This window comes from Phyllosticta citribraziliensis (genome assembly GCF_038025025.1).
Source record: "Phyllosticta citribraziliensis strain CPC 17464 chromosome Unknown J3D65scaffold_2, whole genome shotgun sequence".
Taxonomy (NCBI): domain Eukaryota; kingdom Fungi; phylum Ascomycota; class Dothideomycetes; order Botryosphaeriales; family Phyllostictaceae; genus Phyllosticta; species Phyllosticta citribraziliensis.
Window position 1 is genome coordinate 2,244,185 of NW_027117339.1, and position 27,718 is coordinate 2,271,902.

At 54.8% G+C, this 27,718-nt stretch overlaps 8 protein-coding genes across 8 annotated transcripts; 4 read left to right on the forward strand and 4 right to left on the reverse strand.

Moving 5' to 3' along the window:
• Window positions 1-239: 239 nt before the first annotated feature.
• Window positions 240-3,237, forward strand: J3D65DRAFT_548224 (uncharacterized protein; the record flags this gene model as incomplete). The annotated part of the gene is made up of 6 exons (XM_066796897.1): window positions 240-275; window positions 334-477; window positions 545-558; window positions 618-2,205; window positions 2,398-2,552; window positions 2,763-3,237. The coding sequence occupies 6 exons, from the start codon at window positions 240-242 to the stop codon at window positions 3,235-3,237; spliced, it is 2,412 nt and encodes an 803-aa protein (XP_066659035.1).
• Window positions 3,238-5,481: 2,244 nt separating this feature from the next.
• On the reverse strand, window positions 5,482-6,587 carry J3D65DRAFT_227428 (uncharacterized protein). The gene is made up of 4 exons (XM_066794642.1): window positions 6,078-6,587; window positions 5,913-6,017; window positions 5,824-5,862; window positions 5,482-5,774 (listed from the first exon to the last, which is right to left on the reverse strand). Exons 1-4 carry the CDS (start codon window positions 6,303-6,305, stop codon window positions 5,517-5,519), a joined length of 630 nt encoding a protein of 209 aa, XP_066659036.1. The 5' UTR covers window positions 6,306-6,587; the 3' UTR covers window positions 5,482-5,516.
• Window positions 6,588-7,782: 1,195 nt separating this feature from the next.
• J3D65DRAFT_665081 (Yos1-like protein) lies at window positions 7,783-8,352 on the reverse strand (the record flags this gene model as incomplete). Its single annotated transcript, XM_066802811.1, has 4 exons — window positions 7,783-7,838; window positions 7,947-8,054; window positions 8,212-8,271; window positions 8,319-8,352. 4 exons carry the CDS (start codon window positions 8,350-8,352, stop codon window positions 7,783-7,785), a joined length of 258 nt encoding a protein of 85 aa, XP_066659037.1.
• Window positions 8,353-9,229: 877 nt separating this feature from the next.
• Window positions 9,230-14,631, forward strand: J3D65DRAFT_227498 (putative histidine kinase group protein-like protein). The gene is made up of 5 exons (XM_066794644.1): window positions 9,230-9,828; window positions 9,891-11,862; window positions 11,912-12,609; window positions 12,655-12,998; window positions 13,082-14,631. The coding sequence occupies exons 1-5, from the start codon at window positions 9,370-9,372 to the stop codon at window positions 14,448-14,450; spliced, it is 4,842 nt and encodes a 1,613-aa protein (XP_066659038.1). The 5' UTR covers window positions 9,230-9,369; the 3' UTR covers window positions 14,451-14,631.
• On the forward strand, window positions 14,471-15,469 carry J3D65DRAFT_227492 (uncharacterized protein). Its single transcript, XM_066794643.1, has one exon. It carries the CDS (start codon window positions 14,813-14,815, stop codon window positions 15,347-15,349), a length of 537 nt encoding a protein of 178 aa, XP_066659039.1. The 5' UTR covers window positions 14,471-14,812; the 3' UTR covers window positions 15,350-15,469.
• A 2,595-nt stretch (window positions 15,470-18,064) lies between these two features.
• Window positions 18,065-19,175, reverse strand: J3D65DRAFT_547829 (U6 snRNA phosphodiesterase Usb1; the record flags this gene model as incomplete). Its single annotated transcript, XM_066796872.1, has 2 exons — window positions 18,065-18,828; window positions 18,911-19,175. 2 exons carry the CDS (start codon window positions 19,173-19,175, stop codon window positions 18,065-18,067), a joined length of 1,029 nt encoding a protein of 342 aa, XP_066659040.1.
• A 43-nt stretch (window positions 19,176-19,218) lies between these two features.
• J3D65DRAFT_614820 (uncharacterized protein) lies at window positions 19,219-21,066 on the forward strand. The gene is made up of 3 exons (XM_066799257.1): window positions 19,219-19,632; window positions 19,684-20,532; window positions 20,582-21,066. The coding sequence occupies exons 1-3, from the start codon at window positions 19,603-19,605 to the stop codon at window positions 20,897-20,899; spliced, it is 1,197 nt and encodes a 398-aa protein (XP_066659041.1). The 5' UTR covers window positions 19,219-19,602; the 3' UTR covers window positions 20,900-21,066.
• Window positions 21,067-23,053: 1,987 nt separating this feature from the next.
• On the reverse strand, window positions 23,054-27,357 carry J3D65DRAFT_584305 (uncharacterized protein). Its single transcript, XM_066797739.1, has 3 exons — window positions 26,768-27,357; window positions 23,602-26,660; window positions 23,054-23,551 (listed from the first exon to the last, which is right to left on the reverse strand). The coding sequence occupies exons 1-3, from the start codon at window positions 27,108-27,110 to the stop codon at window positions 23,444-23,446; spliced, it is 3,510 nt and encodes a 1,169-aa protein (XP_066659042.1). The 5' UTR covers window positions 27,111-27,357; the 3' UTR covers window positions 23,054-23,443.
• Between the last annotated feature and the right edge of the window lie 361 nt (window positions 27,358-27,718).

Genomic DNA, 27,718 nt, shown 5'->3' on the forward strand with positions numbered 1-27,718 from the left:
TCTCACCTCTGTTCTTCTCTCCCCAACCATCCCGAGTCGTTCGTTTCTCCAGACCAGAGCCCCGGCCGTCCACGCCTGCAACCCCCACTCATGCCCTGCTGTGCTCCCAGAACCCTCTGTTCCCTGCGCCCTCGACCAGCCGCACCCGCACCCGCTGCGACTGAGGTGTGAGCCATCCGCTGTCGTCACCGCTGCCACGGACCTTGCGGCCTCGCCCTGCTCTGCGCCGCTCCCCGACAATGTCGTCGTTCTTTGGCAAGTTCAGGGCCAATTCTGTGAGCGCCGCCCTCTGCTTCTGCCTCGCCCCTCTTGGCTCATCGTGCCCAACAGCAGACGCCCGCAAGCCCGTCGTCGGCCGCGTCGCCGGCCAAAAAGGACCCCAATGCGCCGCAACCGACCCCGCTCGAGAGGCTGCTCGCCGCCGACACTGGTCCTATACGCCCCGACGGCAGCGACAAGTTCTTTGGCTTTGAAAACGTAGGCCAATGCTTCCCCAGATTGTCGTCATGTTGCGCGCTCGCTAACCTGCAACCCCCGTGTCTAGTTTGGAAGCACATGGTATGATCGACGCCTGCACAGTCCTCCACCCACCTCTCCTGCTTACTCTGATCCTACAGCTACGCCAATTCCATCATACAATGTCTCTACTACTCGGTGCCCTTTCGGGAACAGGTCATCAACTTTCCCGTCCGCTCGCCGCAAGACACCCTGATGAACCGCGCCACCAATGGCCTCCCCCGCGTCAACACCGATCTACCCTCTTCTTCCGCCGCAAAGGCGCCTTTTTCTCCAACTCTCAGACCCTCGACCGCCACTCCGGTATCATCGCCAAAGAAGCCAGGAGGGCCCGGGCAGCCGACTGCCGCCCCCGGGGCGAAGCCTGAAGAAAACAAGGACTCGCCCGAATACAAGAAGAAGATGGCCATGGCTGCCGGACCCGTGTTGGCCATGGACTACGAGAATTCGAAATCTTACGGAATGACCGAGTCACTCTTTACGTGCCTAAAAGACATATTCGAAGCCATAATATCCCACAGGTCTCGCGTCGGCGTTGTCAGCCCCCACAAATTTCTAGAGATTCTCCGGAGAGACAACGAAATGTTTCGGACCGCCATGCACCAAGACGCCCACGAATTCTTGAATCTGCTGCTCAACGAAGTCGTCGAAAACGTAGAACAATATTCAAAAGAGCAACGGCAAATAGTGGAGCTGGAGACTGCAGGAAAGGCCACGGCCGAATCAGATTCTGGCCTTGCTGTTGCCATATCTCCAGTGCTGGGCAACGCCATCAAGAATGCGGCGCAAAACACTGGATGGGTTCATTCGCTATTTGAGGGCACCCTCACTTCAGAGACGAGGTGCTTGACTTGCGAAAACACGTCGCAAAGAGACGAGGCCTTCCTTGATCTTTCCGTGGATCTAGAGCACAACACTTCCGTCACTTCCTGCCTCCGCAAATTCTCAGAGGAAGAGATGCTGTGCGAGCGCAACAAATTTCACTGCGACAACTGCAGCGGCTTGCAAGAAGCGGAAAAGAGAATGAAGGTCAAGAGGCTGCCGCGCATATTAGCTCTGCACTTGAAGAGATTCAAGTACACCGAGGACCTCCAGCGACTCCAAAAGCTGTTCCACCGAGTACCTTATCCGTACCACCTTCGGCTATTCAACACCACCGACGACGCTGAAGACCCCGATCGCCTGTACGAGCTCTACGCCGTAGTCGTACACATTGGCGGAGGAGCCTATCACGGTCACTACGTGTCCATAATCAAAACCGAAGACCGCGGCTGGCTGCTGTTTGATGATGAAATGGTGGAACCGGTAGACAAGGGATACGTGCGCAATTTTTTCGGCGGAGAAAATAATCTCGCCTGCGCTTACGTGCTCTTTTACCAAGAAACGACCGAAGAGGCAGCTCTACATGAACAGGAATCCGAAGGTTTCGACGCTGCTTCGGCGCCAGTAGAGACAAAATCAGAACCCGTATCCTTGAGCCAAAAAGCAGAAGAAGTGTCTCCCAACGGCCACATCTACAGTCCAGTCAGTCCAATCGAAGATGATAAAGACATTTTCACGAGTATCGATCCTACCACTACGGCACCGCCACTTACTTCCGAGTCACCACCGGTCCGACCAAAGTCACAACCACCGCCAGAGCCTCCTTCGTCTTCGTCCGGATTCCCTTTGCGCACGAAATGGGGCGACGTATCATTCAGAAGCAAGACCGACAAGGACAAAAAAGAGGACAAGAAGGAAGAAAAGCAGCGCCGAATGTCAAAGCAGTCTGAGGGCAAGGACTTGGAAAAGCAAGTCAAAGCAGAGCAAAAGGAACAGGAGAGACTTGCCAAGGCGGAGCAAAAGGAGATGGAGAAGCAGCAGAAGGCAGAACAAAAAGAGCTTGAGAGGCAGCAAAAGGCGCAGCAAAAGGAGCAAGAGAAACAAGCCAAAGCCAGGCGCAAAGAGATGGAAGCAAGCAGAAGAGACACGTTCAAGCAACAGGAGGACGAGTTCCGTGCCGCCGTTGCAGCGAGCAAGGCTACGGCCAAGGAAGAGTCGGGAACGCGCAAAAGCAACAGCTTTCTTCGAAGAGGCAGCAAGGCGCCGCCTGCCGAGGTCAATGTGCCAAACAATATCCCCGTCAATGGTGCAGGCGTCGTTGGCCCTCCTGCGAGTACAAGCAGTGGCCCGCCTGCAAGTACTGGAAGCAGTGACGACACGCCCATCCCACCAAATACGGCGTCGACCTCGACGACAATACCTAGCACCGGCACAGGCAATGCAGTCCCCTCGGCCACGACGGCATCGACCAAGGAGAATGGCCATTCTCACCATATACGCAGCAGTAAATCCATCTCTGGCGGCCTCAACAGGTTCAGGCATTCAAGTATCAGCTTGCGCAACAAACCTAAGTTCTGGCCAACAAGCAACAACACCGAAGTCCCAGCGGCATCGCCACCTCCACTTCCGTCCTCACTGCCATCGGCTCCATCACCCGCACGACAACACTTGGCATCGATGGACGAAGCACCTCTGAGTCCGACTACCGTGGGGCCCGCCCCTCAGCCCTTTGGTCCTGGTGTTGGCCTGACTTTTGGCGAGAACAGGGCTTCGACAGAGCCACTCCACCAGGAGCTTTCTTCGAAGAGCGCGCAAAGCTCTGGCAAGGACCACTCCAAGGACAACCGGTCCATGTTTAGCATTGGCCGCAAGAAGTCATCGATGCTTGGCCTTGGTTGAGTCTTTCCGAGGTCGCGTCTCGGAGAATGCCGACTTTTCTATTTGGAACGCTTTTTTGCTTCTAATTTCTGTTTGGGTGGATAGAACTACCAAGGGCAGTCGACCAAGGATGCGCTTTGGGGCTCAATGGCATAATCGCCGGTGCCTCCTCCTTGACTGAAAGGGCTCGCGCAGCTGCCGCGCTGGAGCTGTTTATCCGCCAAAGATTTGTTGTACTTTTGCTCAATTCTTGGTTTTGGAGTGCTGGAGATTTTGGATAGCAGCGTGGCCAGTCCAGCAAAGGCCACGGCGGGAGAGCCTTTTGGTCAAGAGGGGAATCTGGGAACGTCAATCGAGCATAGGCATGCCAACCAGGGTCGTATCGTCTTGGATTGTGGCAGAACAAGAAACAGAAAGGCAGATGCTCGGTTGTCAGAACTGCCAACCCAACCATAACAGCGGCACGCCATCAGACGTATGTTGAGCGATCGGACTCGGGATCGCAGTCACAGACGACGGACTGAGATAAGGGAGCTGGCGAGAAGCCCGCGCGCATCACTGCAAGACCAACATCGCCAACCGCATGAACAAAGACGGCATCGGGCTTCTTCTCTCACCTTCAAATACCCTTCGTCCCCTTCCTTCTCCTCATCTCCTTCTCTGCGCTTGGGACTTGGCTTAATTCCCCCTTTTCACTTTATAACCTCCATCCACACACTCATCCATCCATCCACAAAGATAGCTCTGCGCCTGCGTCGGTGTCTCTGTCCATTTGCCGCGGCATGGCGTGACAAGGCACAGGCCGCGCGGTTTGGGTCGCTGTGTGTTATTACGAGATACACAGTGACGGGGCAACGCGCTGGAGAGGACGGATGAGTGGTGCAGATGATGTCGGACGAGATGCGCCGTCGCTTTAGTTGATCAATCAATCAATCAATCTCGATAACCAATCTGCCAAATCTCTATGGATTTCAAACCGTCGTCGTCGACTGCAGTCACACGCATCCAGCCATTGAACCAAGTGGCGCAGCTCCATGCGCAACAGTAAGAGCACAAAGTCATCCTCCCGTCGTCTGGTTCGCTGCACCTCGTCCTCTCCTCATTCCTCCAGTACATTAAGTACATGCAGTCAACGCCCCGCCTTCCCCTCGCTTTTACCCGACGGCTCCACCAAAAACCCCTGGATTAGATAGCGGCGGACCGCCCTCATCGTGACCGAGCCCCGCCTCCAACTCCAAAAACAGTCTCCAAGTCCTCGCCAGGGAATGCCAATGCGGTGGAGAGTCTCGTGCCGTTGTGGGCGTTGTGTGCTGCGCTCTCGCGATGGCGCTGATAGTGGGCTCAGCTGTCGATGGCCGAATGGATGGTACGTTGGCATCGAGCTGGCGAGCGTGGTACGAGAGGGAAGTGTCCGCCGGTGAAGAGACGCGGGAAAGGAAGCGGTGAAAGAGGACTTGACCCTGTCCAAGCCATAGAGACGTGACGCCGTCCTTTGCAACGTGGTTGGAGACAGTTTGGGACCGGGAAGCGTTAGTCGACACAGTCGACCGAGTCGTTAGGCCGGTGCTCCCAGGACCGAACAACCTGACGAAGAAGAAGAGCGCGACGCGCAGGCGAGGCAAGAGGCACTCCTTGGAAATTGACGCACTTGAGGCGCGGCTTATGGTTGAAGCCCATGAGCAGCTGGCCCAATGTAATGGCGATTGCTTTCGTGTCCGAGGAAAGGAAGAAAGTCGTCACTGCTGCTCAAGATGAGGCCGGCCGGCCCTGCTGAGTGGTTGTCTGGCCTTCTTCGTTTTCCTTCAATCCCGAAGACTGACACCCATGTTCAGCACCAACTTGCAGATCCCTTTGATTTGGGGTTGCGAGTCTTGCTGGACCGGCGCGAAGCTCTCCTCGTTGACTTTGTTGGTGGTCGTTTCAAGAAGTCTTCGAGAAGCGTCTTGTCAACGCAGGGGCGTTTGGTCGACGCTCCAGACTGAGGCTGGGATATATAGAATGGTAGATGTCAAAGCAAATTTCAGAGTAGCAGAGTGGGAGGAAAATGTGACGCTTATAAAGCTAGAGCAGCCGTTGTGTGATCAAATTGACATGCGCGTACGGTGTAGAAATAACTGCTACAAACAGTACTTGATTGTGCTGGCTTACGGAAAGTTTGCTCGAAGTGATTTATTTGTTGGCTACTTCCTCGATTGTGTGGACAAGCACATTTCTCGCCCTGATTTCGTGATGTCCCCCTCGTTTATCCCATTCGGACCCAGCAAAACATCTGAAGCATCGTCCGACAAGTAACCTCTATCTCACTTGCCCTCGGCCTTAGCCTGTTTGAGCACCTTCATGATTTCCGTATTCGACCAGTCGACCTTCGAGCGCCTATCTGCGAGAATTTCTTGAAGCTTCTCCATAAGCTCAGTCTGAAGGGCATCATGATCGACTGAGCTCGGATTCAGATGCATCAGCCTGTCGTAGCGAATGGCGTAGTAGTTGGCCCATTCATCAACCCGTTTCATCATCTCGGTCTTCAATACCTCGCGCAGCAGCTGGTCGACCTTCCGGGCCTGGCAGTTTTGTTAGAATGAGTATTCAGAGGCTCAACGGCTGACGTACTGTGAGCTCATCCGTTCCCATCGATTCCAGAAGCTGCATCTGGACACAAAGTCAGCAGAAGCATTTGGCGGGGTCTAAAATTGACTTACGAGGCCCGAGTCTTTCAGCACAGGAAGTGCATTGATAACTTCGGCGATGCAATGCTTAACACCCTGCTTGAAACCCTGCTTGAAAGCCCCTCTCTTCATCTCGTTCTGGAGCAGCGAAAGTCAGCAAGCGGAGAGATGCTTCAAGTCAGGAATCGTCAATCGTACGAGCTTGTCAGACGACAGAACTGGGCCGAAGGCACCATCCGCAGGCTTGGGCATGTTGTTGGAATGCTCCTCGGGCGCCATGTTGACACTTCGGTGGAAGCAAGCGAGAGGGTGGTCGGTCCCGTCGGTCTGCCAACACACGGTAGGTTTGTCCCGGGAGCAGTCCTTTGCTGCGGCAGTGCGTTTTGGGAGTTGTCGTCTACATGCATCTGGTTTTTGTTTTTGCATCCAACAAGTGCTGCCATGTTTCGACTCGACTCGTCTTGATCAGAGCAGCGCAGATGCCTTGTGTCCCTCCGAACCTGTGCTTAGACGCCGTTTCTCGGCCACATGGACATGCCCTTCACGTTGAAGTGAGTCGACCGAAGTTGTCCATCTCCCGCCTCTTTCAATCGCCTTGACTACATGGCTACTTTGACAGACTCCCTCCTGAAGGCCAACCCGATAGAATGCTCAACAGCGGGCGGTTTGAGTGGCATGCTACCTATGCTGTAGGAGGACGTGGTCGTCGACCTTGATGTTGCCTCGCCTTTGCAACTTCCAACGCCTTCGTAGGACTGTATGGCTGAGTTTTGAAAATTTGATCACATGCACCAAGCTGAGTATCATGCTGATTCATCTCATTGGTAGATGCTTGCTTTGTCTCAGTTATACTTCGAGAACACTCCTCCAGCGCCGGCGGCGAAGGGAAAGATCTTTGGTACATCCTTCGGCCACATAGGGAGAGTGGGCAAACCCCAACATACCTAGGGCCTCAAACATCAGGCAGGATAGATAGGGTTACGCCTAGATATGGACATGGCTAACAAAAAGACGGTTTGCCATGCCAGATGTGGATACGAAAAACCGAGCAATTGGATTGGACGGGCAGAAGACCTGGAAGCCGGGGCAAACTACGGATCTACCTCATCCCACGCGAGCATCAGCTGTGACTGGCTTTCAAAAAGAATTGGCTCGGAGAATAGAGAAAGGCTGATTGGCATGCATGTTCCGTCGACGAGCGGCCTCTGCTCAATTGCCCAGGCGAACCGACAGGGTCCACAAGGTTTGTACGACTCGGCGCTCAGCTGCGGCACGGGACGCTGCTCATGTCAAGCGGGTAGATGGGGTCTGGATGTTTCGAACTCGGTCCGGTTGTGCTCTACACAAAGCTTGAGGTCCTTCTGTGGCACAATGGTTGAAAATATCTTCGTCCTTCCAAGATGTCGAATAGAGTATTAAGCTTTTGGTAATGTGCTGCTCCACGGCCTGCGCATATCGCCACTTGAAGCCCGCGGCCATCGGGGATGAGATGGGCATGCGCGCAGTCCTGCTTGTGGTAAGTGATCAACAAGTCTTGGCCCGCCGTCTTCTTCCGCCGCCACGGCGTTGTGCTTTTTCTCCATTGGAGCTTCCCTGCCGCTCCGCAATCCTTGCTAAACAGCTCCCTTTTCCCGTCGCGAACCCTGTCGATTCCCCCGCCTGCGCATGTTGATCAAATGTTTACCGGTCGTCGTCGAAATCGTTCGCTCTGGCCGAGCTCGAATCATTTCCTCATCAGGCTAGCTCCGCCTGCCTGTTGAGTGGCCAATGGCTATGTCGAAACGTTGGAAGCCGCTGCAAAAAGCCAAACGCGGTCCCAAGAAGGCCGGGAGGCGTGCTCCGTTCCGATGGATGCCGCGGGGTTGAGTCGCGGGTCCCCGTCGGTGGTGTGCGTGCTGGGCGTTTATCCTAGGATAATTTCGTAGAGAATTATGAGGGTGTTGACAACGATCAGCGGGCCTGCGGCGTACGGAAAGATGTCCGTCAGCAACGTATTCGCCTAGCGATGGCGAAAGCATCCAAGAATTGCGGACAAAGTCCGCTCATCGTCGGGCAAGAGACACTCACCCCTCATCAATGTGCGCACCGAAGCGATGAGATGAATCATCTTGGCTTTGACGCTCGTCGTATCCTGAACACCGCCAAAGGCCGGCTCGGCCTGGAGACCCCAGCCGACTGCGAGGGCTCATGTCAGCAAACTCTTGGACAAAGTCAAATGCGGCTTTTTGGGCAAGTGTCGGGCGATGGCGAAATCTGGGGCGAGACGGGAGACAGGAGAGGGCCAGGGCAAGCCTGAAGAGGGAGGGTTTGGGCGCGGGCGAGGGGGCCTTACTGCGGGCGAGGAAGCGGTCTTCTGAAAGAACGGCAATGGCATTTGTGAGGAGTATAACGACTGGAGACGTCAGCGGGAGAAGGCGGGAGGAGCAGGTAGGAGGGTACCGTAGAAGAGGCCACCGAGGCCGAAAAACAGCATGGCGGCGGGGCAACGGCGTCGAGTCGGTCGAGGAAAGAGCTGATAGAGGGGCGCAAGGTCGTTGGAGATGGTGGGACAGAGAGGTGGGTGTCAGATGGAAGCTCACCTCAGGCGGTTGAGATGGATGCGACCTGAGAGGTGTCTGGAGCATTGACGGTGTTGTGGCCTCAGGTGTCTGTCGTGGATGTCTGGAAAATCAGGCAAAAATGACTTGTGCCTGAGGCTAACATGCAGCGAGTCTACAGGTACCTGTAGCGGCGACGGAGGCCAGGCCGGGCGAGCTGCAGAGGGTGCATTTTGCAGGAGGTTGTGACACACAGCCGAGACCAAACCAGGGCAGGGCTCGTTCCGTTGGGCCCGTTGCAAAGAGCCTTTTCTCTCTCGCTGTGTCGGATCTGTCTAAGGTGTCCTTCAATGGCACCCAGACCCAGGCGATCTCCGGCCGCCGCGACCCCAGCCCCATGCGGTGCGCACACGACTCGTGCACTGTAGATCGTCGCTCGCTCTCTCAGGTCGCCGCCAGGTCTTCCGTTTGCTTGGGACACAGACTCCCGCCGCCGTCGCATTCGAGCAAACTCGCCCAACATGCATTCATGGGCGCGAGAAAGACATGTGCTGCGTCCATTGCTGAAAGCGGCGCGCCACCAGCATTCTTTTGCCATGTGTACCGACTGCCAGCGTGTGCCCAGCGACGTCATAGGCCCGGTCAAGTACGAGCAGACGGAGTCCATAGGTAATGTACCTAGTGACCTGGCTATGCTGCTGCTGCTGATCCTTTGCTGCCCTCACCTTCTCATTCCTACTGGCGCTAGCCTCTCTCTCGTGTCCGACTCGTTGTTCTAGACCCTCTGCCGTCTCCTCCTAGGCCCTGGTAGCGTCCTCCAAACTTTAGTCCGCCTGCCTCGTCCTCCGAGCCACCAGCCAACACCTCCCGCAACACCATCTGTCCCATCCAACTCTCCATGTACCGCCCTGTACCCTCCACTCCTCCGCCGCCGCTCACGAGAGAGGCCTAACATGCGCAACTTCGCGCCGCAAATCGACCTCTCCTCCCCCCTCGCCGACCCCAATCCCGCCCGCCATGCCGACTCCAACCGTCAAACTCCCGTCTCGGCCGTCTCCGCGAGCAGCGCCGGTGGTTACTTTGAGATGTTGCCCGACAATCGTCCTGGCTCGCCGGGCTCTGTCCACAGCGACTCTCTTTCCATGACCATGTCTCCAACTCCGACCACCACCTCCATGGCCTTTGCCGCTCTGCAATATCTCCCGGTGCCCATGCTGGTGCTGTCTTCCACAAAGACTATAGTCTTGGCCAACGAAGCCATGGGAAGACTTTTAAACCTGGAAAAGTGCGTCTCGGACGTCCAAGATATCGACATTGTCCAAACAGTCACCGACACTTTGCGCGGGCGGTCCATGGCCGAAATTGGAGTCGACATGCTGCAAGACGGTTCCCCGATTTGGATCAGCTGGGAGGTGCGCACAACCCCCAATTGCAACGGCTGCTCTTGACACTGTGCGACGCTAACATTTTCTAGGACTTCCTCGACTCGGTCTGGAAACAAGCCACTGAACCGTCACTTACCGAAGCCGACGATTCGGCAGATGAGTCTGGCGACGGGTCCTCCGACGACACGCCAACCGGAACGCCTGTGCCACCACTACACGACGCGAAACCACAGTTGCCCAGGCTCAGCCGTTCTAATCTCGCCAGGACCACTGTGCACGACGTCTCCGTCGACGTCATAATCTCACTTTCCAGCGAGCCCGGCAAACACACGAGGTTGCAGCCCCACGACGGTAGAACCCGAGCACACCCCGAAGGCAGCGCCATTCAATCGACCATGATTATTAGCGTGTGGAATATTGAAGGCACCCAGTACTTTACTTGCACGTTTACAAGCGCACACGCCGAAGGCGGCGCCACCAACGCCAAACCATCTAGCCGAACCGTAGTACGGACATCTACCGGCTTCAAGAGGTCTCCCGGCTCCGGATCAAGTTCCTCGTCGTCGGGGCGGCGGTCTCACCATAGCTCCAGTGCAGGCTCTTCGCTCTTGTCTCCTACTACCTCAGCCCCTCAATTTCCGCCGCATGGACCGCCCTCAAGGACTGGGGATCCGAAGGCCCCTTCGTTATTCCAAAAGGCGACGCAGATGAAGGATGCTATTTTGAATTCCATCACGATGCCAGCCTATGCCATGTGGAAGGACGAGAGTTTCGGCATTCCTAATCGGGCACTGCTTAGGTTCTTGCCGGCCGAGAGCGAATATACGCCGACCGACCAACGTGAGTTTCTCGGGCAATTTCATGTCTACACTGAGGACTTCAAGAGGGAACTGGCTGTCGACGAGTTTCCTATAATCCAAATATGTCGTACGCGCACAAGTCTTGCCGGCATACGACTAGGCATGCGCTATCCAGATACAGGCCAAGGGGTAGTGTACGAAGTTGTTGGGGAGCCAGTCATCGACGACAAGAGTGGAGAATTTCTCGGGGCCATTGTCATCTTCAAGGACGTCACCGAGTATACAAAACGCATTGCAGCACAAATCAAAGAAAATGAACGTCAATTTGAGCATGTTGCCAACTTGATACCCCCTCTAGTGTGGACCACAAAGCCGGACGGATCTCATGACTGGTTCTCTCGGCGATGGTACGACTATACTGGTCAGACTGTGGAGGAATCTCTCGGCGAAGGTTGGAGATATACCTTTCACGAGGATGACATGCCTGAGACTTCTAAGCGGTGGGCTCATTCGCTTGCTACTGGCGTAAGTGTTGTTGTTCGAATAGCAAACCGCTGCGCAGCTACGGTTCTACCCCATCACTGCAAAGGCCTTGGAGATGGTTGGAGGACGAAGAAGTCCTTCCATCCGTCCATCATCTCCGACGACCTTCCTTATCCTGACATCCAAGAGTGCCGTGGCTTCCTGATGGCAGGGCGGTTTGCTGACAGATTACAGGACGAATACATTACCGAGTACCGCTGTCGACGATATGATGGAAAATGGAGGTGGATGTTGGGCCGAGCAGTTCCCTTTCGCGACGAACATGGTAAAATCGTCAAGTGGTTTGGCACTTGCACAGATATCCATGACGTGGTTGAGCTTCGAGAAGCGGCAAAACAAACGCGCGAGCAGCTTTTGCGAGTCATCGAGCACGCCCGCGTCAGCATCTGGACAATCGATCGCGACACGAAAATCGGAATGCTTGAGGGCAGCATCTTCGCAGACGACGCGAACATCGACAAGGAGCCCGTTGGCAAGTCGGTGTACGACGTTTTCTGTAAACACAGGGGTGGACGGGATATGGGCAGCCTCAAGGACAAGATTGACACTGTCTTGAGCAGCAAGAGTAATGACGAGGTCCTTGAGATGCGTATTGACGGGAGCAACCGATGGTATAGAACGCGGCTACTCCCGATGCTGGCCAGGACTCGAAAGGCCGGCATTGAGGGCACAGAAAACATTGTCGAGGGCGTCATAGGCGTGAGTATGGATATTACAGGTAAGATACCTTCTGATGGTCCTGCCGCTTCTTCTAACACACACCGCAGAGGCTCGCGCGCGAGAAAAGGAGCTCCGCGACCAAGAAAAGGAGAATTCCAAGCTCATCGCGAATGCCGTAGCAGCCAAGGAAGCCAGTCGCATGAAGAGTCAATTTCTCGCCAACATGTCACACGAGATTCGAACACCAATAGCAGGCGTCATCGGCATGAGCGAACTGATACTGGATACGGACCTCGACCAAGAGCAACGGGAATGTGCCGAAAATATCCAAAGATCTGCCAATGGGCTTCTTACCGTTATCAACGACATCCTTGATCTTTCCAAGGTGGAATCTGGCCGGCTAGATGTCGAAGAGGTGCAGTTTAGTCTCTCAATAGTCTTGCGAGACGTCAACAAGATGATGGCTTTTGCTGCTGTAAGGAAGAACATTAGCTACGACAGCCACATCCAGCCAGAAATCGAGCGCGATTTAAAGGTCATGGGTGATCCAGGACGCCTACGACAAATTTTGACGAATCTTCTCACCAACTCGATCAAATTCACCGCCGAAGGGCGCGTAACCTTGAGCGCAGAGATAACAAAACAAGACAACGATACCGTCCACGTCCAATTCGTCGTCGAGGACACCGGAATAGGCATCGAAGACGAAGTCCGGCAGCGACTCTTCAAACCATTTAGCCAGGCCGACTCATCCACTGCTCGCCGGTTTGGTGGCACTGGGCTTGGCTTGGCCATTAGCAAAAATGTAAGAAACCCTCGCCATAAAAAGACACAACTAACGTGAGTATAGCTTGTCGAGCTGATGCGCGGAGAAATTGAGCTCGAGTCGAAGCTCGGTCACGGTACCAAGGCGTTATTCTGGATCCCCTTTAACAAAGCGCAATACCAACCCGAAGGCACTCCTCTGATCGACATTGCGGCGATTCCCGACCGGCTTCAGTCAGATGTGTCCGTTTCCTGCGGCAGCTCGGAGGAGCCAGGGGGAACCCCTCCCATGACTCCTGCTGTTGGTCGCCCGCATTCAATCAGCTCGGCTGGTGGCAACGCGAATTTTCACCACGTCCTACCAGATCACCTCTTCTCGCTGAGCGAATCAGAACGAGCTTCAATTCAAATTTTGGTGGTCGAAGATAAGTACGTCGGCGTGTCCCCAACCCCCACCCCACTTTCCTTTTCCAGCAAATCCTTTCCGCTTCGAGCCCTCTAACACTTTACAGCCATGTCAATCAGCAAATCGCCCTCAAGACCATCAAGAAGCAAGGCTTTTCTGTCAGCGCGGTGTGGAATGGCCAAGAAGCTCTCGACTATCTTCTGAAAGCCAAAGAAGGCAAAGTGCCCTGCCCCAATGTGGTTTTGATGGACGTTCAAATGCCGGTAATCGACGGTTACGAAGCTACAAGAACAATCCGGACGAAACCGCCCTTCCGCAATACACCAGGAATCGGAGATATACCTATAGTGGCCATGACCGCCTCTGCCATTCAGGGTGACAAAGAAAAGTGCCAACAAGCAGGCATGGACGACTACTTGTCTAAACCGGTTCGAGGGAAGCTTTTAGAAAAAATGCTTGTCAAGTGGGCTGTTGAAGGTAAGCGCAAGCGGTCAAAGGCGGAAGAAGTGAAGCAGGGTGAGACTTCGAAGGCGGCAGAACCACCCCCAAAACCACAGCGACCAAGTCCCTTGACTCTTAAATCCATGGATCCAACAGACTCGACCGATTCCGCCAATATTCGCAATCCCACCTCCTCGGATTCGGTCGCCACTATTTCTACAAAAGTCTCGCCTACCAAACTCAAAAAGCCCAACCACTCATCGGAAGACGCCTCGTCGACGCCCAAAGAGCCGAGGTCGCCAACTCGGCCTCAATCGCATCCTATGGGACCAAAACGCGACTCTTTGGCCCCAACAATGGAACAATTGGCAGCCATTTCCGAGTTCCACGTGCATACATCTACCGAGACCGAGCATGAGCGGATAGAGAGGAGAGCAAAAGCAGAAGAGTTGGCAGCCGAACTACGCCAAGCGAAGCTCATTAGCCTGTCTGACTTGACTCCACAGGCGAGCCCGGCGGAAGAAGCGAGCAAAGAGTTGGGCATGGACATGGGATCGGGGGACGACATGGAGGGGACAGATGAGACAGGGGTGCCTCGCCACGCTCTCACGCGAGAAAACATGTCGAGGTTTGAAGAGCAGCAAGCAGGTACAGCGCCGCCAGCCGCCATTCCCACGAGTCCCAAAGATGAGACAACAATCGACGTCAACATAGACCTCGAGAGCGTGCGGTCCGTAGGGGATCAGTACGAAGACACAGGGAGCGTGCTCGCGGAAACTGGGACCGGCACGGGCAAGAACACGCCCTTCTCTCCATCGGTCCCGCCGTCATCAGGGCGGCCAAAAAGGGGTTCGTCAGGTCTTGCAGCTGGTGTAGAGGCGGCATTGCAGAGAAGCATCAGCGCTCGAAAAGCGGTGCGTTCAAGCTCCTCACCGAGGTCCTCCCCAGCACGATCAAAACGCATTTTGGAAGAGGAAGCAGGGGATCGATCGCCGTCAACATCACCACCGCCGAGGAGGTTGAAAGAATCGTGACCCAGCCTCCTCTTCTTTCTCAAACTCGTTATCTTGCGCTGCCGATTGTACACGGAGACTTGGTAGTCCGTCGTTACAGCACATCTTTTCTTTTGCCGTTATGCATATATATACCACGGAGGTCTCTTTGCATTGATTGCTTCTTCGATAATCTCTCGAGTCAACGCATCCAGTATACCGTCAAAATGGACCAGACGGCGGACAATTATATTCAGACTCAGCCTTGCAGCGCTGGCAGCTGCGAACTTTTCGCTCCCATACGTACCTCTTCGATTTCCCTTGCACTCTGAGGGTTTCTTCAAACACGACCACAAGCGGCTCGACCGTCCGAGCGGATTCGTAGGCAGAGCGACACTCATCAGATGATAGAGACCCGCTGCAGACGACGAGGAGGAGAGAAGCAGGCGTCTTGCCATCGCCGTCGTCGTTTGTCACCGCTTCTAATACGCTTCACCAATTTCGATTTCTGCTTGGAGATTCTGTTTCGCATTGGATATACGTTGTACTGGTTGTGTTATCGTTTTGTTCGCATTCCAATGTTGCTATCGAGAGGCCGGCTCTCTTCATTGTCTCCATCGTCGCAAGATTTTCCGCGTCCTTTTTCGCCTCGCTCTACGTTTTCGGGTTTCTCGGTTCTCAGTTCTTGGTTCTCGGTGTTAGTTTGTCTTCCTTCGTTGTCGGTCTTGAAGACTGGCGCGTACATGGGCGGCGTCGCGTGGGCATTGGCATCGCGTGTGGCACATGAAGCGGTCCGATTCGGTGCGAATTTCCATTTTCCTATATGGTTGGGGCAACGTCGTCTCATCTCCTTTTGGGACGTGTTTCGGTTCTGCATTTTTTCTCGGTCCTTGCGTAGCATTTCAGCCCGGCGTACCGCAATGCAAATGTGGTCGGAGTAAGGAAGATGGTGGAGCAGGAGAGAGAGACAGTGTGGAAGTAGCATGATACCGATATGATGCAAATACTCGACACTTTGGTGAACCGCGTCGTACTCGTATCAATACGAAGGTGTGTGTGTACTTCCAAAAGTAAAGCGGCATGGCTGTTCCAAAAGCATGTTTCCACCAGTGCTGGTGCATCCATAGGATCGTGAAGAATTCACGCACAAGGAGCGTTCGCGCGTATGGACCGGACCATTCAAGGATAGGGGGCATCCACGCTTAGGGAGCATCCAAGAGTGCGGATCATCCACACATAGGGAGCATTCGAGAGTATGGACCATCCACAAAGAGGCAGAATTCAAGAGTACGGATCATCCATTTTTAGGGAGCATTCACGCATAGACAGTAATCACGCATGGGGAGCATTCATGTGTTCGTATGATAGGACAAAGCCACATGCTTACAGTTATAGTCTCGTGATGAACTCCCGGCCCTCCTGGCACTTACGCACTGAACCCCAGATCTAGAGGCATGAATCTAGCAGCCACGCGCCGTTTCACTCTCTCGCAACAATTGCCTTCGGACCTCCTACTAGCATCCTAGAGAGGGAATTAAGGAAGAGATGAAACTGCTGCCGCACAGAACTCACGGTAACCTACTAGGTCGCCGTGCATGTCGTTCCTTTTCTACTGATAACTATACCAGTAGGGACGCAGGTTCGGATAGACGTAAAAGTGGTGGTAAATGTTTTGGCTACATGCGGAGACTCGCCATTAAGTCTGTATGTTGTTGTGCGTCACTACTTAAATAGCGGATTGTAAGTGGCCTCCACTTACGTGGCCTACAAAGGAAAAGAAGAGAGAGTAAAGCACGCGAAGTACTCAACTAAGTCCGCCCAAGAGAGAGACCAGTAGCCAGTTCCAGGTGTTCTTACGACTTGTTTCCGCGGCGCTGTGGTTAGTTGAAACAAAAATGGGCCTAGAGGTGAGAAGGTCGACGTTTTTATACCCCGGCCCAGTCACATCCAGGCCACAAGACCGCACGGTGGCTGCTGCGCACCTAGCGCTCTCTTTCTAAGTATAAAAGCGGCGTCTATGGACTGTCCATCCATTGAGCAGCAGTTCTTTGCCTGCGGTGGAAAAACATCTAAAATGCCTTCATACTGGGAGGCTAAGGTCCATGTCCTTGAAGACTGGGAGACTCTTGTTTCTTCCAAGTCGGCAGTCCGGGCGATTTCTCGAGTTAAATGTTGAAGTCAGTGCGGTTGAAGCGTGCTAGACATCTGAGCTCTTACTAGGGCTCACCATCATGCCCCCGTGATGTCCCACTTCAGTGTTAAGACGTGATAGTGGCATGTGCAGGAGTTTACTCTCTCACAGCCCAAACAAAAGTGTAAAAGGCATACGAGATAGATAGGTTGTACTCGTTTGTTTTAATAAGTAGATCTTGGCTTGACAGGACAGCCTCCGTGGCGAGCGAAGCTGCAGATTTTATACCCTCCAAGAAGGACACGAGCCGCACGAGACCCGAGCTTGAGGCAACAGTCATGGGTTGAGCAGTCAGGAGTCAGTTTGTTCTGCGCCGCTATCTGCTCTTCACTCAGCATCGGCTGCTGTCCTCGGATTCAGGAGCCGACAGATGTTCTTTGTACTGGGTGGTGAAAGTGTCATCGGAGCTCTGTACATTGCCCTTTCTTCGCCACCTCGAAATCAAGGCTACCGAACTGACGGAGAGTGCGGAAGCCGTCATTGCACAAGACATCAAGCATCGCAGCGGCACGATACGACTCACCATCACGTCTTCGAGATGCCGAAGACTTCCACATCAGCGCAACGCGCGGCCTCATCTCCCAGCCTGAGGACAAGAGGCGGCCAAGTCGAACCAAGACAAGAGCCCAAGGCACAAGTGCCGAGCCTCTCCAGCCTCAGTCGCCAGGGTCAGACCAAGAAGTAAGAGAGAGAGAGAGAGAGAGAGAGGGCCGAAGAGGCTCATGTAGCCAGCCAGCGCCGCAAGCCAAGATGATCCAGCCTCCATCTATATATAGAAAAGAGGGAGTGGTTTGTCGATCCCGGATGTCGCAGAATTAATAGTGACGTAGGTACCACTATAGGTTCGCACGTTCCAAGAAAAACCAATATCTCCAGACCGTGACGTGCATGGCCAATGCAGTGATGCTGTTGATACCGGCGCTTGTTTTTGCGGATTGGCATATTGCGATTGCTGATTGACAGGGAAGACGGCTTTAGGACCAAGGCGGAGGTTGGTGCATTGGCGGACAGGGAAGTAGGTCGGGCACACTTGGCATCATTTTCGACATTGCCCTCGTTCGTTGAGCATGCTAGGTGTTGGCGAAAAATGGCCATGGTGATGTGAGAGTCCATGGGCGCAGAACAGAAATACCGCCTCCGTGCTCGGACATCTTGACAATGCCTGCGTAGGCTTCATCGCAAAATCGCGAAGGATTCCGCTCACCAAAGAGACTCAAAATCACATACATGCAAAAGGACAATTGAACAGAGGGTTATCACCTGGGGTCTCGCTTACCTAATCGGCCGGGTCACGACGCATTGATGCCATCACATGGATGCGCACATGGCCGGGCATTGATGCATTCCACACGCATTGCCCAGGCGCGTTGCGCTTCAATTCCTCTACACCGACTATTTTGGAGGGTTTTGGAGGGAGCTGGAACTCGGTTCCAACCACATTGGGCCTCACCCTGCGTTGGACGTTCTATCCCAGGATGCCCTTTTCCTCGTGCCGCTTTGGCGAGAGGCCAATGGAGTGGATCGCATTGCCAACCTTTGCCTTGACAATGTCAAAGTGAATAGCCATTTGGCTGACTTCTTGATCAAGCCACTGCTTGACTTCCTGCTCGGCGGAAATGTCAAAAAGTTCGTCTGGCGGCGCCTCCAAGCTCCATGCCAAACTGATGTGAAAGGCCTGGGAACGATCGTCTTTGGCAGCCACCAAATCGGTCTTCTGGGACTTGCCGTCAATCGCCAGGACCGCGTCAGCCGCCGAGCCCCAGGTTCCGCTCATGTCAACGCCGTCGCCGTGGCCATTGCCCTTGGCGGCCTGGCTGTAGAGCTCTGGGTAGCCAAAGGCCTTGGCGGTCTGGTTGCTGGAGAGCAACAGCTTGTTGAGAGCGTCGCCGTCGGATCTCCGGACGCCGATGACGAGGAACCAGCGGGAGCGGTCATAATTCGGCACCCATTTGAGACCCGAAAGAGCCGCGTCGAAAGGACGCGCGCCGCTCGCGCGAATTCTGGCGGTCAGGGCATCAAGGAATGGCTGGCGTTTGTCGGTGGGGAGAGGCAGAGTCCGACTGAGCGAAATGTGAAGAGGGGCGCGCGTGGAGAGCGGGGTTAGCAGCAAGGTGTGGATGTGCTGTTTGGGCAAGGTGGTTGAGGCGGTACGGTAAAAGTTTGAGGTGGCTGCTTGGACGCGTTGCAGCAGGGTTTCCACAGTTGATGACTCTGAGGAATTGGGGTGCCCTCGAGGCGAGTCAGTCAGCTAAAGGGTCTCTCTCGAAAGGGACAAGGGTCCGGGGAGGTGACGAAGCTCCATGTTACTTACACTCTAGATAAAGATGCGAAGGCCAATGGCCGTCCATGTGGGGGATGGCACGTTTGCGACCGGCATGAAGAGTGGGATCGTCGTGAGTCGCGGTACGCATGCTGGTTGCGTACAGGTCGTGGAAGGCGGCGGGCAGAGGCGGCAGGGATTGATGGGAGACGTCAGGGTTGGAGACGGGCGGGTGGTGGCGCAGCCGTTTGACGGGCGGACGGGAGGTTGCGCGGTCGGAATCGGATTCCGAGTCTGAGTAGGCGACCAGGGCCATGGCCATGGCCGGATCGGGGACGCGAGGAACGGTTGCGGATGACGAGAAGGATGAGGGCGAGAAGTGGAAGAGAGGAAGAAGTGATGTGCACGCGGCGGGTGGGCGTAGTGCCTGGCCAGGGCAGACAGCGAGATCGACGGCAGCCCGCCGCGGTACGTCACTGGCCATGACGCATGCCACCCCCATGTCGTCGCCCTACCAGAGCAGAGGTAGAGGTAGAGGTAGAGGTACCCGGACTCTCACCTGTCAGGTTCATGTTGGCAGGCGCAATCGAGACTTTTACTGCGCCTGCGCCTGCACCTCCACCTCCACCGCCAACTGCATCCATCAAAACTCGTCCCTCCCCGTCTGCTTCTTCCTCTTCCCCTCTTCAACTTTCTTACCCCGAACCCACATCTAACCAACCCAACCCATCCCATCCTCCACCATGGAACCACACCACGCCGACAGCAAAGCCGTATGCACCCGCCTTCCCACCCCACACGACCGTTACACTGACATCTCACAGGCACAAGAGTACCTCATCAACCCACTGGTCGAGACGGAGCCCAGTGAGGAGACTGGTCCTGGCAGCCATTTCCGCTCCACATTTGCGCCTGCAGAACCCCTCAACATCCCCTCCCCACCTAGCTCCGCCTCCAAGGACCGATCCATGCCCGCCTTTTCCTCCCGCAACCCTTACCGCAAGTCTTCGGCCGGTTCCCACGCCGGCAGCCACAGGAGTCGTGCAAGTCATGGAAGTCATGGCAGTCATAGCTCCGTGGGCTCCAACTTCATCACTCCCCCCTCATCGGCCAGCCCCAGCCAATCACGCTTTCCTCAGCACCGCGAGAGAGCTGATTCCCACGCCAAGTCTCCTCGTGAACGCCGCGGTAACTCCTTCTCCCATTCGCCCGGCATGCCCTCTGGACGTCCGCGCCGGAGCAGTTCTCTGAGGGCCCGTTACCCCGGAGACAAGTCTACCCACCCACTGGACCAGTTGTCGCGTGAGAACAAGCAAGCCCACCGCTCTCACCACCTTAAGAAGCGCCACATTCCAGGTCCCGACACCATTGACAAGCTCGACTCCGTCATGAGCCGTTATCACCACGAGGGCCCCTACGACGCAACTCTCCTTGCCCGCAACACTTCATGGGAAACCAGTCCAGTTGCTGCCCTCTCCGATTCCAATGCCGAGGCCCTCAAGGCGACGCCGGCCGAAAACATTAGAGATGCTTTGGAAAGACATCGCCCCATTGATGGCGTTGCAATCATTCCTCCCGGCCACCAGGATCGCTTCGGTCGTACCTACGACTACAAGGAAGGAGATGACATGATGATTTACAATGGCGGCAATTTCCGACGATGGCCCGGCGTTGTGAGTAATCACCTTCACATTATGTGAAGCCATTTCTAACATTTGACAGGAGTACCACCCCGATGATATTAAGGGTAAAGGGGAGCCTTCGTACTCGCTCGACGAGGCCATGAAGCGGATGAAGCTCCAGGATCGTGACGGCATCGAAATGAGGACACGTCCACGCAACAAGACCGTCGGTCACGTCGAGTACCAGGGTGTCTATCCTGGCCCAACTGCCGGCAGCTCCAGCACCAGCGGATACCGCGATTGGGAGCAGCAGGGCGTCCACCGTAGCAACTCGACCGGCAGGAACCTCACCGCCGGTTTGCGAAAACGATTCGGAAGCTTGAAGAGGAAGAACAGAAAGGCCGAGGCGGCGGCCTAAACATCTTTCCTTTTGACACGTTGAAAAGCAAGCAAAGACGACATCGTGATTACTGTCAAGTATTGCATAGGGTTACAGTTTTTCAGGGATCAAGGGACATACATACAAATTGTTGTACTATAGACTTACGAATTGACGACAGAAATAACAAAGAACATTTGTCACAAGCGCCGTCTCATGCTCCTTCATGCCTTTTGCCCATCCCACCGACAATCGTGCTCGCTCCTTCGCGATCGTCTTGGCCATGCAAGCCGTGGGGGATCGGGGTCCTGCCGCTGACGTCAGTGCAGCGCGGATCACTGCGTGGGAGAAGCAGTTCGACACGACTCTTGGCCGTTCCTCGTCCCTGCTTCTCCTTATCTATACTTCTTTGGGTCGCAATTGGCGTTGGATTGACGGGGTCCTTCCAGACCCTTTCTTGGTGCTGGATTTTCTTTTTCTTGCCTTCACCGTGGGTTTCGAAAGAAACGCGAGACCTCCTCGCAATGTGAGTGCACTTAGGGAGCATTCATCTACTGTCGCAGTCGCACTGAAGGAGCATTCATTCACTGCTACAGTAACACTCAGGGAGCTTTCATCTTCTGCTGCCGTCGCACGTAAGGAGCATTCATCTACTGTTACAGCTATACTTAAGGGGGCTTTCATTCACCGTGGCATCTAGACCTAGGGAGTCTCATTCCTTTTTCCATGGTGAAATGATTGTCAGCTGCATCACGGCTCTCCTGCCTACCTTTATTGCCTCATGATGATGGTCCACGCGGCGGCGGCGGCGGCGGCGCGGTTAAGGCTCATGGATTTGAGGTCATCGTGAGCGGACGGGCGGCCAAGTCGAGTAGATCTCAAGTGGTGATGGTCCTCCCACAGCACACAGTTACTAAATGCGGAGTTAGTGTGTCCAGTCGGCCCATTGCCCGTGGATTGGTGTGCAGAGGAGAGAAGCATCGACGCGAGCATTTTATACCTACGTCCTGGCATACACAGACCACGTCCACGCGCGCATCTGCTCCCTCTGATTCCATATAAACGGGGCATCACGGCGCATGTGGGTGCGTGACTGCGTGGTTGCCTGTTTAGCCCTGCTGCCGCCTAGCTGGCTACCTAGAGGGTAAGGGCTGCAGAGGATAAAAAGGCGCTACACCTTTCTTCTATCATGAGCTGTCAACCTCTGCGCCGCCGCATCGTCTGCGAAACAAAAATGACGGTCAAGAATTACTCTTTGTGTTTGCGGCAGTTGCCTTCCATTCCTTTCGACTTGCTTAGGTTTGATCATGTTAGTTCACTCTACACCACAACATTCTTGGTGGCATTCGCTTTCGTAATCTTCCAGTGAGCATTGCCGTCATGACGGCATGTCGTTGATGCAACGCGGGGAGCATCCATCATCAGACCAGCACGTCGGCCGACGGAAAGTGGAGAAGAAGGATTGATTGCACTCCCACAGTGCCTGTCTTTGTGGATCTCATGTCTGCTGAACAGACAGGCCTGCCAGTGATTTTCCTTGAGAGAGAACTCTGCGTCGAGTTTCATAGGCGGGAAGGCTGAGAGGCACGCCCGCTGGCTACCACATGCGTATCTGTATAATTCCATGTGATTAATGACCCACGTGTCTGCCCAGAGCCAGCAACTCCCTCCTGCCGTAGTGCGCCTCAGTATAAAAGGCACGCATATTTCACTATGAAGTTCTCATCCTCGACGCTCGCGCTGTAGTGGACAGCGTACACGCCACTGAACGCAAGATTGATACAATCCACACTTTGGCCTGGTTGTGTTCTCGCCCTAGTTTTGCGACTGACTCACTTGACACCCATTTTACTGCGACTTTTGCCTTCATTTTCTCATGTTAATGAAGAGTGTCATTACTGTGGCATGATGCTGTGCATCATCGATGTAGTCGGTCGCTTTCGACCAGAATTTGACTTTCCAGTCCGTAGACCGCCGCACCACAGTCGGTGTCGAAAGAAATGAGACTCCTAAAGTCCAGCTGCGGCAATGAATGAATTCTTTTCAAACACAGCCGTAGTGGTACACGAATGCTTCCTAAGCGCAGGCGTCACAGTGAATGAATGCTCCCAAAGTGCAATCACATCAGTAGACGTACGCTCCCTAGACGCACCCATTTTTCTAGGTGGTCCAATTTCTTTCGACACCCACTGCGGCACTTGTAACAGGACAAAGATCATCGCTTTTTCGTTTTGTACCCGGCGCGCTCGCTCTGCATTAGAGGAGGCGGACAGGATGTTTATTGTACAACAGTCGGCTCAAAACCACGGCTCGGTGGTGGACAACGCCGACGGCGAAAGATAGAGAGGGCAAAGGAAAAGAAGAGAAGATTCATTCGTAGAACAACGCCCGCCCCGCAAAAAAAGGACTTTTCTCTTTTGTCAAAGCCAAGTCGCCCCGTCAGAAATAATTGGCCAAAAGAGAAATCATTTACAAAATTCCAACCACGTCTTTTTTTCGTCTCCCCCGTGTAGGGAGCGGTCGTGGACCTCCACGCACCGCACACTCTCCCCTTTCTGCTTCCGAGATAGTGGCAGGCATCGCTTACAACGACTTGTTGCCAACAAACTCGCTCCACTTCCTGACTTCGTTGGGGATGCCGTCAGCGCGGGGCAGCTTCTCGCTGCAGCACTGAGCAAAGAGTTGGGCAGTCTACACAATGTTAGTGTTCATCTCACAAAGGGAAAAAGAAGGGAGCTTACCTTGGGCTCCATGAACAGCGGCACACCAAAGTCGACCGCGTTCCTCCTCATGACGTAGTCCTCGTCAACCAGGCTCGATGCCCTGGTCTTGGCCAGGTTGAACACGCCCTTGATGTCGTACTTCTCAAACACCTCCCTGAGCGCACGCTTGTCCTCCTTGGGGAACTCAATAACCTCGACGGACACGTTGCCGTTGGCCGTCTTCTCGAGGTGGTTCTTGACGTCAGGGTTGGCCGCGAACAGCTTGTAGCCAAGGGGCGCAAGGTAGTTGACGATCTTGACAAGCTCGGGCTTGCTAACGTCGCCACCGAACAAGAGACCCTCGCCCGGCTCAGGGACGCGGAAGTTCATCATCGACTGCACCGAAGTCCAGTACGCCTCGACCAAGTCCTTTCCGAAGCAAGCCATCTCGCCAGTGGAAGCCATTTCGACGCCGAGGTAGGGGTCAGCACCAGCCAGACGAGTCCAGGAGAACTGGGGAACCTTGGTGGCGACATAGTCGCGCTTCTCACTCATGAGGTTGGTAGGCTCGGGCACGTCACGGCCGACAAGAGCCTTGGTGGCAACGTCAATGAAGTTGGTGCCAAGGACCTTGCTGACGAAGGGGAACGAGCGGGAGGCACGGAGGTTGCACTCAATGACCTTGAGAGCCACATCACCGCCATCGGGGTTGTCGGCCTTGATGATCTGCATGTTGAAGGGACCGGTAATCTTCCAGGCCTTGGCGACCTTGTCTGCAATTTCCTTGCAGCGGTCAAGAGTCTTCTGGTCAAGGTTGACAGGGGGCAGCACAAGCGTAGCATCACCAGAGTGGACACCAGCGTCTTCGACGTGCTCACTGACGGCGTGGACAAGGACCTTGCCGTTGCTGGCAACTGCATCAACGTCAAGCTCCTTGGCACCCTCAATGTACTGGGTGATGACGACGGGGTGGTCGGGAGAAACATCGGCAGCAGCAGTGAGCTTCTCCTGAAGCTCGTCCTCACTGCGAATGACGGTCATGGCGGCACCAGACAGGACATAAGAGGGACGGACGAGAACGGGGTATCCAACAGACGAAGCAAACTTCTTGGCTTCCTCATACGAGGAGAGCTCCTTCCATGCAGGTTGATCAACTCCGATGGAGTCGAGGATCTGAGAGAACTTGTGCCTGTCCTCAGCCTTGTCAATGTCCTGGGGGTCCGTGCCGAGAACCTTGGCCTTGCCGGTCTCCTGGAGCTTCAGAGCAATGTTCTGGGCGAGCTGACCACCGACAGAGACCACAACACCAGAAGCAGTCTCGAGTTCGTAGATATCCATGACACGCTCGTAGCTCAGCTCTTCAAAGTAGAGCTTGTCAGCAACGTCGAAATCGGTGGAGTAGGTCTCGGGGTTGTAGTTGATCATGACCGTCTTCTTGCCAAGCTTGTTCAGGGACTGAGTCGCCATGACGGCAGACCAGTCAAACTCGACCGAGCTACCAATACGGTAGACACCGCTGCCGAGGACAACAATTCCGTGGTCATCGAATGTGACATCGTGCGAGGAGGCATTGTAGGTGGTGTAGAGGTAGTTGGTGTCAGCAGGGAACTCGGCAGCCAGGGTATCAATCTTCTTGACGAAGGGAGTGATGCCGAAGCTCTTCCTGCGGGCACGGACCTCGTCCTCGGTGCTGTTGACCGCCAGAGCAATTTGCTTGTCGGAGAAACCAAGCTTCTTGGCCTTGAGAATGACCTCCTTCTTCAGACCAAACAGGCTGCCAATCTCCTGGAGGTCGTTGGTGCAGTCGACAATGTTTTGCAGCTTGTACAGGAACCACTTGTCAATCTTGGTCAGGTCGTGGATCTTGTCAACGCTGTATCCCTCGTGGAACATGGCCTGACCGACAGCAAGCCATCTGCGGTCAGTAGGGTTTTTGAGAGTCTCGTCCAGGTTGTCAAACTTGTCACCCTGGAAGCCCAGGAACCTCGGGTCGACCTGACGGCAAGCCTTTTGGAAAGATTCCTCAAACGTGCGACCAATAGCCATGACTTCACCAACAGACTTCATCGAAGAGCCAATGTCGCGCTTGACGTTCTGGAACTTGCTGAGATCCCAGCGGGGCATCTTCGTGACAATGTAGTCAAGGGAGGGCTCAAAGTTGGCAGTCGTAGTCTTGGTAACGGCATTGGGAAGCTCAGGGAGAGTGTGTCCCAAACCAATCTTGGCAGCAGTGTAGGCAAGAGGGTAACCAGTAGCCTTGGAGGCAAGAGCCGAAGAGCGAGAGAGACGAGCGTTGACCTCAATCACACGGTAGTCGAGGCCGTCGGGCTGCAGAGCGTACTGCACATTGCACTCTCCGACGACACCCAAGTGACGGACAATCTTGATTGAAGCGGAGCGGAGCATGTGGTACTCCTCGTCGCTGAAGGTCTGACTGGGAGAGACGACGATACTGTCGCCAGTGTGGACACCAAGAGGATCAAAGTTTTCCATGTTGCAGACCGTAATGCAGTTGTCGCTGGCGTCACGGACGACCTCATACTCGGCCTCCTTCCAGCCCCTGAGGGACTTCTCGACCAGAATTTGCGGCGAGAGGGTCAAAGAGCGAGCAGCCAAGTTCCTGAGCTCTTCCTTGTTGTTGGCGAAACCGGAACCAAGACCTCCAAGGGCGTAAGCGGCACGAACAATGATGGGGTATCCGATCTTGTCGGCGGCGTCCAGAGCCTCGTCGACGGTGCCGACAGCAATAGACTCGGCAATGGGAATGTTGATCTCGTTCAGAGCCTTGGCGAAGAGGTCACGGTCCTCGGAAGTCTCCAGAGTCTTGACACTGGTTCCCAGGACCTTGACGTTGTAGCGCTCGAAAACGCCCATCTTGTTGAGCTTGACACCGAGGTTGAGCGCAGTCTGACCACCGAAGCTGAGGAAGATGCCGTCAGGCCTTTCCTTTTCAATGACGTAGGTAACATATTCGGGAGTGACGGGGAGGTAGTAAATCTCGTCCGCAAGCACATGCGATGTCTGAATAGTGGCGATGTTGGGGTTGATGAGCACCGACTGAACGCCAGCCTCTTTCAATGCCTTGAGCGCTTGCGAGCCTGCATGAACAATGCGTCAGCATGCTTTGTTTTTTCATTTGTTTTGGAGGAAATCAATTTTGCGCGCGAGCAAAACCACAGCTCCACCAGAAAATTGTATGACTCACCCGAGTAGTCGAACTCTCCAGCTTGACCAATGCTCAGACCACCGGATCCAATGACCAGGACCTTCTTGACGTTGACCAGGTCGCGGGCACCAGAGATGACGCCGCTGTCGAGGAAGGCCTTTGAAGCCGCGGCCTCGGCGCTCTTGTTGCGGAGGGCTGCAACGCGCGAAAAGGCGCGCAGCTGCTGGCACGAAGCTCTGGAAACTTCAGACTTCCGCAGAGACAGCAGCGGCGAAGAGGCACTGGCCGTAAAGGCGCGGGTAGAGGTCTGGGGAGCTCCGGCAGTGCGACATGAGCGGAGGAGGTTGGGCGCGCGGCGCGCGAGGCGGCCTGAGAGAGCCATTGTAGCTGGACGAATTGGGGAGGAGGCAACGAGGCCGGTGGAACCTCTTCGACCCTCAGCTAGGAGCTCGCGAGAGAGAAGAGAATTGCTTGGGTGGAGGAGAGAGTGACGGGAATGAGGGGAGTCGACAGAGCTCGAAGTCGCAGCAAAAACTAAAGCGCGGATCCCTCGCGATAAGGATAAGGCCCGGGCGGTCAACCGAAGGAATTGAAGGGAGACGCAACCCAACAGCACAACCGTGACGTTATTCTTTCAGGAGAGACGAGACGAGAGGGTTCAATGGGCACGCCAATAAATAATACGGCCGGCCAGACGACTCCATATGACTCAATGCTACCGTACCGAGCGTCCGCGCGCTGTGATGGGGATCGAGACTGTGGAGGGCAGAGACGGGGGCGGGAGCTTGTACAATTTTTTGGCGACCCCGATTTTCGGACTCGCCGTCCCCTCCCTCTCAAGTCCGCGGCCCGCTGCCAGGAAATGCTCCCGTCGACGTCCCTTGGAACCTAACCAACCTACTACACGCATTGGTCCAGCGACTGCCGACCCCGTGGGGGGTTTGACTTTGTCCTCCATGTCGTCAAATTCTTCACATCATGCTCTACAAT